At 38.0% G+C, this 10,736-nt stretch overlaps 1 protein-coding gene across 1 annotated transcript in view; it reads left to right on the top strand.

Moving 5' to 3' along the window:
- PTPRM (protein tyrosine phosphatase receptor type M) overlaps nucleotides 1–10,736 on the top strand; it is a 376,482-nt gene that overhangs the window by 69,854 nt on the left and 295,892 nt on the right. Inside the window, exon 6 of the mRNA XM_035895918.1 lies at nucleotides 9,180–9,354. Coding sequence (XP_035751811.1) covers nucleotides 9,180–9,354 — 175 coding nt within the window. The remainder of the gene's footprint in view (nucleotides 1–9,179; nucleotides 9,355–10,736) is intronic.

Raw genomic sequence — 10,736 nt, 5'->3', positions numbered from 1 at the left:
CCATGCATGCTGGTGAAGTGAATCTGAAGTCTGAAAATGTTTCATATAGGTATTAAAATTTTTGTCTTGAAAAAGCCTTTTTATCACAAAAATATAACTCTTAATCCTCTGTCTCTTTGGTAACCTCCTGTGACCAAAAGAGATTTTTTGGGAAAAGTCAATCTGAAAAATTCATGAACTGTAGAAGTTTTGCTTTTAGAGGTACACTGAAAACTGTGAAATCCACTAGGACCTTGGTATTGGACAACAGTGCAAAACTTTAAGACAGCTGGAGACAGCTTGGCAAAGTTTGTTTGCACGTAACCTGAAAAATTAGTAGATTTTGATCCTGATCATTTGCTGAAGATGCTCTGTTGCACCTTATATCTATAAAGAGAGTCAGGACTCTGTACAAAAAGCTTCTGGTAAGAGGTAGTTGTTCTTTCTTCTTCATCCTTTTTTCCCTGTTTTAGAACTATGTCTCAAATATTCAGAAACTACCAGACATTAATGAACGGACTACACACATTGATTTGTCAAAGATTTGCTTACCTGCAGATATCTGTGGACATATGCAAGTTAGAGGGAATGTTCATAAATCTGCCCCTCTCCTCCATCCCTACCCATCCCCACATATATTCTCATTTGATGAAGTGACCCATAAGATAAGTTGTTGTGGAATCGTATCAGTCTAACCTTTTTGGTATTCTTCTCCAAATTTGAAAATTAAGCGACCCAAGTCGTGTTCTCTTTTCAAGAAACTCAGTTCGATCTCTCAATTTTCCAGTTATTCTGGAGCGTGAAACGATACCGTACGTGGTGATTAGCAAACCTGAGATAATGGAACAGTTGACCTGTGCCACGGGGGGCTGGTTAAATTCAGCTTGCTTTTAAAGAGCATGTTAGGTATGCCTGTTTCTGGACCCTGAAGACTGCCTTGATATGAAGCACAGTTCAGCATCAGTAGAAATCACTTAGGGACACACACAAGTTAGGCAACTGATAAAATAAATTCAATAAGCTTTCTGTGCTGTGCTCTTGGACCTTTGGGAGAAAGAAACGGTGACCTTTACAATGAATACTGTAGTTAAAATGTACAAACTTACTGCTGGGAGGTATCATGTTCAAATTGGAGTTGAACAGAGGCTTCTTTTATGAGACCAAGGGCCGTTGAAGCTGTTTTGAGGTAAGGAGAACCAAAGTAAAGATTAAATTAAATTAAGCCCAAAGGGAAGATCATAGGAAGGAAACAGAGCATCGGAGGAGGCATGTGTGGGGGTGGGAGCTGTTAAACTACATGACTGACTCGGTAATTAAGACCGAAACACCTCCAGCCAAACCCCTCTACATGAGCTTCTCTGTTAAATGAACCAATATGTACTTAACTTATTACTGGTTATTACTGCTGTGGTTGTCTTTATTCACAAATTGCACTGTCACTGTTGAGGGGTTTACTACGGCTTTCCTTAACCATAGGCGCGCGTCTCTTCTTGCCATTCTTCCCTCCCATTTGACAGGATCTTTTCAGAAGGCTGCTGCCTCGCCCTGAACAAGGCATGGTTTTTCATGGTCACATATGTATGTGCTTCCTTCTCAGCTACTTCTTCCATAATTGCTTTGTAGGACTGGGTATCGCTTTGGTATTGCCAGCTATTCTGTGGAATAGACTTCAGGTTGTCCCCAGAACTTGCAAGCTGGACTTTCTTCATCCCATGCCACTTTTCTTCCCAACAAGGTAGCACTTTTCCAGTGAAAAGAATGTGGGACACAACTGCACTGTTTTTTAACTGTCCTGTTATCTACTTGGATGGAAAAGGCAGACAAATGCCTGCATTAGTATACATTATATATAATATTATATATATATATTAAAAAGCATACATTATGTGTATGGAAGAAAATTATGTTAATGAACTTTACTTTCTCATTTTCTCCTCATCTCTCTGTTCCTTCCCAGCTCCTCCATAAGCCTGGCATCTGCAGAGCTCCCAGCCAGAGTACCTAAGATGTATATTCTCTTCATTTTTTGGCAAGGTGTTCATCCTAACTCTTGGAATTTTTAATACAAATACGAGGTTGATGAGAAATACTTAGCGTTATGTATTACAAGGAATTAAGATAAAGTATTAGATTAAATGACTTTATAAGCAGAACTATGGGTTCAGCAAAATGCTTAGCAGACACATGGACTGTTGCCATAATTTCTGTCTGAAGTATAAAATTTTGCGTTAGAGATTTCCCAGTGCTCTGTTTTCTCCAGATGTTTCTGGGGATGTGGTTCCCTACAAGTAATTTTGTATTCTATTGTGTGCTTTTAAAGATTAATGGAAAGAAGATTTGGAATTTTTAGATACTTTGTGAGCACTGACAAATTGTTAGAGGATATTAACTCTTCTCAATCACTCTGGATTTTAATGTAAAAATAAAAAAATAGATTGAGCAGGGTTTTGGTTATTTTTTTGGTTTAAAATCTCCATGTAGTACTAACAGATTTGCTCCAGTCAGAATGATACAAAACAATTTTGCTATGTAAGTACAGACTAACTGCTTTGGGTACATTACACTGAGTTTAACAACTCCAGAAAATGCAATAAAGTCTTTGTTTACTTTCTGTATTTTTAATTGTATCTTCGTATAGATGTCATTGCCTAATATTTGATAACTTGATGTGTAACTTTAGTAATAATACTACCTGGCAGCTCCAGCCAGCATTTAGGTTTAGTCATAATAAACAGACATTTATGGAAAGCTATGTGATTTGAAGGAAAGGCTCAGTTATCAAACATTACAGTATTGAAAGCTGAAATCTTTCTTGAAAGGTAAAATAATAACATTTTGCTTGAATGCCCATTAGTTACACATGCAGAGTGAAATTCTGGCTCATAGCAGAGTAATTCCAAATAGGACAATAATAATCCTTTTCCAGCACGGCCTCATTATTTGAATGAAATGCACTTGTTAACTTACACAGATGGAATAAATACAGGATAATCACAGGATCTGTGGTGGTTCTAATCTAGACTGACAAACAGTTGTCTTGGTTATGAAAGCAGCTCTAGAAATCCAGAGGTATAGCCAACTGTCTTAATTACTGGAATGGTATGAACTCTGTGAAGCAATTTTGTTGAGGTATTAATTACTATTTGATTTAGATTTTATACACATTTTAAACAAAATTACTTCTGGCGCTGCTGATGTTATTTGAGATCCCACTGGTATGACTCTAATCGCAATTTTATAAATATTCATATTTGGAAATGGGGTAATGCAAACCCTGTCTTTTGTTAAGTGTGTGAAAAGCTGCTTAGTCTACCTGTGTGGACAGAGGGTGACTGACCGATGTTTCCTTTTAAGTCTCTTCTGGCAAAATTGTTGTAACGTGCCTTGAGAGTGATTAATGCAGTGGTAGTGCTGGATAAGAACAGCCCAGAACTTCAATCCCTTTGAATTACCGCTGCATTCTTGTTGAAAGTATTTCTGAAAGGTTTAATATATATCTTGTTGCTGCTAAATTGCTGTTCATTTAGAAGACTTAGAGGTAGTTCATTGCCTAAAAGAGACTGTAAGTCTATTTTAAATAACATCAACCTATTTCTTTTCATTCTAGCTTGCCTAAAATGGAAAAATAATGTGTATTTTAAAGTGCTTTAAGCTGTCTTTGGATGCATTTAATATGCTGGTAGTAGGAATATGGATTTTCAAGCTGCATATATCCTGAGGTTAAATTAAGATTATTTTTTTTAATATCCCTATATATTAAATAACACGTTGTTTAATAGAAAATTTATTCTTACAAGTGACTTACCAGTTATATATTTTCATTAGTTGACTTAAGTAGCATTTTTGAAAATGTGTATTTCTTTTTTTTAAAAGCTTTCTCTGAGCATTCGAAAACACACTGGTTGCCCAGCAGCCATTGGAACCTGTTATTTTCATTTTTTGGATCTCAACATCTTGCAATCTTTCTTTGGTGGTCAAAATTCTTCTGCTCTAAGAAGGTCAGATAGCTCTGCCCTGGGGACGTGGCCTTTGTAGTCCAAGCAGGTCTAGCATGAAATGATTATGGCAGTTTCCTCTTCCCAAAGAATGAAGTGTCCTGTTCACACAGTCCTCCGAGTCCCAGAGGCAGAAAGCACTAGCAAGCTTAATCTGTAGTAAAGCCTCAGATTTTCACATGGTACAGCAAGGCTAAAGTAGAAAAGTAAAGTAACCATCTTTATCTTTGAATTTTATTTGAAACAAACAAACAAAACCCACCCATAAAACAGAAGGACACTACAAAGTCGCTCCAACAACCTATTTTAATGGGTTTTTATATAGAGTACTACAGTGTTGCATGAATTGTGAATCGTGAATTTACACTGTTTTCTGGAATGGGATTAGTAAATTACAGCCTTGTCTTTTTTTGTGTGTTTAATTTTCAGTAAGCTATGATATATTTGTGAAGACTCAGGCTCCCACCCAAAACCTGGTAGTTTTCAAGAGCTACCAGTAAATTTCAAAATCTATCTTAAAAGAACTGAGATTAAGGTTTTAATGACTCTAAAGAGTAAAGCAATAGATCATAAGTGTTCTCTTTTATTTGTGGGGCATTAGACTGTTGCATTAGTGAGAGTTAAAAACTTATTTTTGTGAATCATAGAATGTTTTGGGTTGGAAGAGACCCCTAGAGGTCATCTACTCCAACCCCACAATGCTACTGAAAATAATTCTTTGTAAAAAAATTGTAGCGGGATATACTAATAAGTTCAATAAACAAATGCTCATTTGATATAAGAAAGTTATTTCTATCCATTCTAAATGAAATAGCTATTGACATTCGGCACTGAGAGCTTGTCATTTATGATACAGTGTGCTTAAAGCTGCCTGTTTAATACGGAAAAGGAAAATATTATTGACATTCTCCTCCAAATTCTGGATAGTTAACTAACCCGTAAAAGCGACCACTGCCATACTGGTGCAGCTTCCTGAGGACACTGTGCAGTAACTCAGAGAGAACAAAAGGTGGATCACAAGTCAAGGGAGCGAAGCTGGCCGTGTGTGTACAGTTAAAACAGAAGCCATTCTATATTCGTGTATCAAATTATTAATTACAAATATTAAAAATAGTCTTTTGCCATTTGTCTGTTGCTGAAATAAGTGTTTGGGAGAGGTTGTAGGTGTGGGTTGTTTGGCGTATTTTTGGCCTTTTGGGGGGTTGGGGTTTTTTGTTTGTTTGGTTTTTTTACTGTGCAGTTTTTTGGTGTTTGTTTTGTTTTTTTTTTTTTAACTCTCTTCTCTGTGGATTGAACTTTTCTTATACTTGAATTCATTACCCTCATTACCATTCCTTTATGCTCACGCTTAAATCAATTAGATGTCTCTCCTACTCATTTGCTGTCATCCCAGAAGAGAGGGAAGACTTGCTCTCTTGAGCTGTATTTTTTCTTGTGGAAAGGAAAGCAATTATGTTTCTTAGTCTTTGTCTGTTCCAGACACTATGTTTTCCTTGAAAATATTTTTCCCAAAGAGAGTAAAAAAAAATTTTTTTTCTCTCCTTTGAGTTCTAGTAGGAAATGTCATGCCAGTGATTTCTGTGGGACTATTTTGAGTTCTAACATATAATTAGACACTCTACACTTTGCCTCTGTGAGTTTGTAATGTTTAAGAGAAGTCAGTCAAGATAATCTTTGTTAATAATAATCTCACATATATTTTATAGGTGTGTTATAATAATAATAACGAAGTCTGTTTGTTCTGGAGCTCCTTCATGAATTTTGAAGCCACCGTTAATAACCTGTTTCACATCTGGATTTTAGTGGGGAACAAAAAGGTTCAAATCCTCTGTAGGCCCAAGCTGAGTTACGTTTAAGGCTCATGTACCTTGTTCATTTGAGCAAAAAGATGTGTGCCTCCAAAATGCGCTTCAGCTTCTCCTTTTCAATTGAAATTATTGACACGTGAATGGATAGCACGTGTTGCATGGCCATGTAGTTGACTGTTTGATCAAACTAAGATTTCCTGTTGTAGAACAGCAGTTAAGACGTTTTCAATCAGGCGAGATTAGTGTGATTGAGAATAAGCAGGAGGTGAAAAAGATTATGGGGCCCCAGTGAAATAATAATTTATTATTAATGCTGCAATGCATTGATCAGTTCCGATTTTCATTCTACATATGTGCAGAAGGGAAATATGTCCTGTGGGGCCGGGTGTTTGAGCAGTTCCCTTCGTGGACTGCTGGCAGTTTATATGACAACCCAGGCTGTGGTGTTCAGGATTTCTACTGGCCATTGGGAGGTCTGAGGGGGCCAGCATGGTAGGAAGCAGTCCTTCCACCGTGTGGGGCCAGCGGGGAGTGTGCGTGCATCTTACCATTCCATGGTCTCCTTTCTTCAAGGGCTGCAGATTAAGGCAGAAATTATACTGCCTCATGGCATTGCCTAGTCATTTCACTTCACCTCCTTCTCCCTTTAACAGCGTCCAGTAGCTTTCATTGGGTGGGAACAGCATAAAAGTCTTAAAATATTTACATGGTTCTTCAGTTGTGTTATAACTCATGAGAGTCCCAGTAAATTCTGGATGCAGGTATCCCGCGTGGAGGAGCGGGTGTACCGTGCAGGCTGGAGTGCGGAGGGGCTTGTTCACACTCTAAACGAGCTGAGCTGGTTTAGGTACTAGAATTAATCAGTATGTGGCGGTACGTTGTTCCTTAGAGAACAACTTACCCCATTTCTTGGCAAGATAAAATAGCCTGTGTAAAGCTTCCTGATGTTGCGACTAGAAAAAAGGAAAAACCAGCGTGGGTGGATGTAATGTAAGCACACGGCTTGGCTGAGCACAGAGTCCTTAAAGAGTCTGAAAGCTGCAGAAACACGCTTTAAAACCATGTGGTTTGTGACTGGTCAGCAGCTCTGACAATTTGGATTAATCAGTTATTGTCTTAGGTAAAAAATAACGTTGCTCTTAAGAAATACTCATTCTCCAAAATCATAACTACCCCGTTCTGCTTGCTTCCTGCTACCTGCAGCCATTCTTGCTAGAAGGATATTACAGTGGCAAACCCAGTAAAAATAGTAGTTTTGAAATTGTAGTTTGAAATGTTTCTTTCTAAGTTTGTTTTTGGTTACTGCCGTGCCACGTCAGAAGCTGGTTTATCTGCAGCTCAGAACTCTTAAGAATTTTAAGCAGCTGGCAATTATCTGAAGTAATTATCAAGTAATTATTTAAGACAGAGTAATTTTCAAGGCATGATAGTACATTCTTCTTAGGACATCTTACAAGCAGTTTTTCTTTTAAATAAGCTGTGCGTCACCCATGTTTATTTTTGAAGAGGGAATCTCTACCTTACTGTGCATGAGCCATCAGTATTTGCTGTTAATTATGCTGCTTCTTTGGCATTAATGCCATGATTAACTTTGACTTGGTTTTGTGACTTATGGATGAGCTTAATTTTATATGGCTATTATTTGAAACTCTCTGGTTATAACTGGTATTTTAAGGGTATTTTCAATATGGTAGCAAGGAAAGGCCATAATAAACTGAGGTTAGTGTTTCCTGTATAGGTCTTAATTCTGCTGGACAGACTACAAGCTCTAGGGCAGAAAAGCAGACATCACCAGCTGTGCTGATGGTTTATAGAAGCTCAGTAGTGCAGGACCCTTGCCTTGCTTGAAGCTCCTGAAGTCAGAAGAACCTACTAAAAATAACTGGCATCATTACATAGCATCAGACTGTGCATATGCCTTCCTGGAGAGAGCATCTTTTGGGAGGTGCTTGTTGGGATTCTCCAGTTTCTCTTATGTTTTGATAATGGCTGTAGCCTTCAGTTTGTTGAAAAGTATAGGCTTCTGTGAAAGGTGCATGTCGTTTCCTTGTTTGAGTAAATGTTGTCACTAGATTTTGCTTTTTTTTTTTTTTCCAGCCAGCTCTAGTAATCCAATGATTTTACATTTTCTGAGGGTTTCTGAGTGTTCATAGTGCATGTGTCCTGTTTCATGGGCAGGTAGAGCACAAGTTCTGATGAGGACCTGAGAGCCAAGTCTCTCTGCCCTTGTGTCCTGGTTTCGGCTGGGATAGAGTTAATTTTCTTCATAGTAGCTAGTATAGTGCTGTGTTTTGGATTCAGTACTAGAAGAATGTTGATAACACACTGATGTTTTTAGTTGTTGCCAAGTAGTGCTCAGACTACTCAAAGACTTTTTGACGGCAGGTGGTGAGCAATTGCATTGTGCATCGTTCGTTTTGTATATTCTGTATATTCTCTTACCATTCTCATTTTTACTATTATTATTATTTTCTCTTATTAAACTGTCTTTATCTCAGCCCTCGGCTCTAACCTTTTTTTTCCTTCCCGATTCTCTCCCCCATCCCACTGAGGGCGGGGGGGAGTGAGGGAGCGGCTGCGCGGTGCTTAGTCGCCAGCCAGGTTAAACCACGACACCTTGTCTTTGTGTCAGAGAACATGACAGGATGTCATCTCTGCCCTCTTCCATCTGCTACCCTCCTTTTTTTCCTTCTCCAGCCGTACACCAGATCACATGAGGGGGCAGGCTGGTAGCACGGGATTTACGCTGGGCCTTGTGCTCCTCAGCTGTTACGTAGCTCATTTTCTCGTGCCATGCATGCAATACATTGACTTGAGGGCGAGGCGCTGCACTGTTCCCAGTGTCGTGCTGAGGAAGTGGGAGATGGAGGCAGCTTCCACCTTGTTGGTCATTTGCCTGGTAAATCCGTGCCTAGTCTCTTCCACCTGAGTCGCTGATAATCCAGTGTGTAGGTGCCGCTCTATGAGAACCATCCACTGACATTTCCGTGCAAGCTGTGCAAGATGCATATGCCAAGTAGCAGATATGGAGGGGAAGAGAAAGCGGAGACTGAGCATGCTGGGTTTCATGTTTCTTTAAAAGAAATAACTTTAAATATTTGTGTAAAGCAAGCCAAGCGAGTAAATGTTACATTGCTCTTAAATCTTTCTATTAGTTAATCTATAAAGAGTTGAAAGCAGCTGTTCCAGATGAGTGGTCGCCCACTGATGATGAATAGTTTAACTCACATGGGAAGGCAGTAAAGTCTCAGACAGCATAAACATCTGTAAAAGTAACATACAGACTTCTGCTTTTATCTTGCCTCCTCTCTTGGGGAACTTGAGAGAAATAAAATTGGTTTTCAGTATTCTTTTAAATTTGACTAACAATATTCTTTATTTTTGTTTCTTTGTCTAGGGTATTTATGTAAGGGATGCACCTTTGAAGAACATAAAAGTGTTCAACTTCCGCCGATTTGTAGCTCTTTTTAGTGTGGTAAATGCCACGAAGCGGGACGCTGGCAACTATCGCTGCATGATTCGGACAGAAGGAGGAGTTGGTGTATCAAACTATGCAGAACTGATAGTCAAAGGTACTTCACAATAAAAAAATCGTGCTCAGTGTATGGAATAAGGACTGCAATTGCTAATTGAGTAAGAATGTCACCCATAGCCTGTTAAAGTCGATACGAGGTTCAATAAATAGACTCTGCTTATGTAAATCTTAACAGTCCAGCTGTAACAAGAGAATAGCAGAAGCAGCCAGGGCTAATTAACTAGCTACTTGTTGATTATTGTTTTAAATAATTCCCCAGAATGCACTGTTTAGAACTATATGTCTTTCAGAGTATGTTTACAAGATTTTTTAAGGTATGAACATAATACTAGCTATTTACCTCCTTTATGGAGATTGCATTCTAAAAATATATTTGCTGCAAAATATGAAAGATTTGCATTAAAATGAACACGTAAAATACACATATTCCAACATATAGAGGGATGTTTTTAAAAACAGCAGGAAACATTTAAATGTAAATAGAATGCATACCGCTATGTCCACCCTTATTATAGAAAACTGCACTAAAACAATTTTTTAACATTCATTATATTTAAATTGCATTTTGATTGCTTCTTACTTTTATACTCCTATTTTGGAGGAACAAAATTTTATTTTTGTTCTTTCACAGACAAAACCAGATTCTGTAGCACCTAAGTTGTGGAGCCACATTATTGCGTTATGTTTCTTCCCTTTTGAGTCCATTCTGTGCCTAACAAAGAAGTGAGATGAAGGGCTAAAAGCTCTTTTTCTCTTCTTTTGGAAAACAATTTTATCCAAGTTGGAAAGGAGTGAATGAGTGCCCTAAACCTAAATCCACCACAGGTGTGGAATTTCCCTCTGGGAATTAGGAAGGACACACTTGCATCTATTATGCATCCTCTGATTTCAGAAACAGTATCCTTCGTTGGATAGGACTTTTTCATTTGGGGATAGCATTGGGATTATCATGGATGATACCATTATAGCTGTTCTAATAGAATTAAAGAAACTTATATGCTAATGAGTAACAGGAGTAAGAAATTATTTTTTGTGTCATACCTTCTTGTCACTCTGCTTTCCAAATTTTGCTCTAGGTTTTATCTTTTGGGTTAAGATACAAATTAACATTTCTTATTACTTAGTTGTCTGATTAAAAATCAGAACATATTGCAGTATAAGAGCTTGCATGGTTCTGGTTGCAGACAGCAGGCTGGATAAGGGGCTTTGTTACTAGTTGATCTGGGATTCGCTCTTTCCTTTCTCCTAATCTTTAATTATTTTGGATATTTATAAACCTATATGGGATTTGTCAGGAATTTTTAAAGATGTGATCCTTTTGCTAAAGGCAACTTACATGTAGGGTAATAAGCAAGGTGTGGGATAGCTTTTACATCTGAAAATGTAGCCTGGATGTTGTTTCTGAAGTCAGCACAGAAA

This window comes from Egretta garzetta, unplaced genomic scaffold (genome assembly GCF_000687185.1).
Source record: "Egretta garzetta isolate BGI_Z169 unplaced genomic scaffold, ASM68718v1 scaffold160, whole genome shotgun sequence".
Lineage (NCBI taxonomy): Eukaryota > Metazoa > Chordata > Aves > Pelecaniformes > Ardeidae > Egretta > Egretta garzetta.
This window is presented reverse-complemented; position numbering and strand designations above follow the sequence as displayed.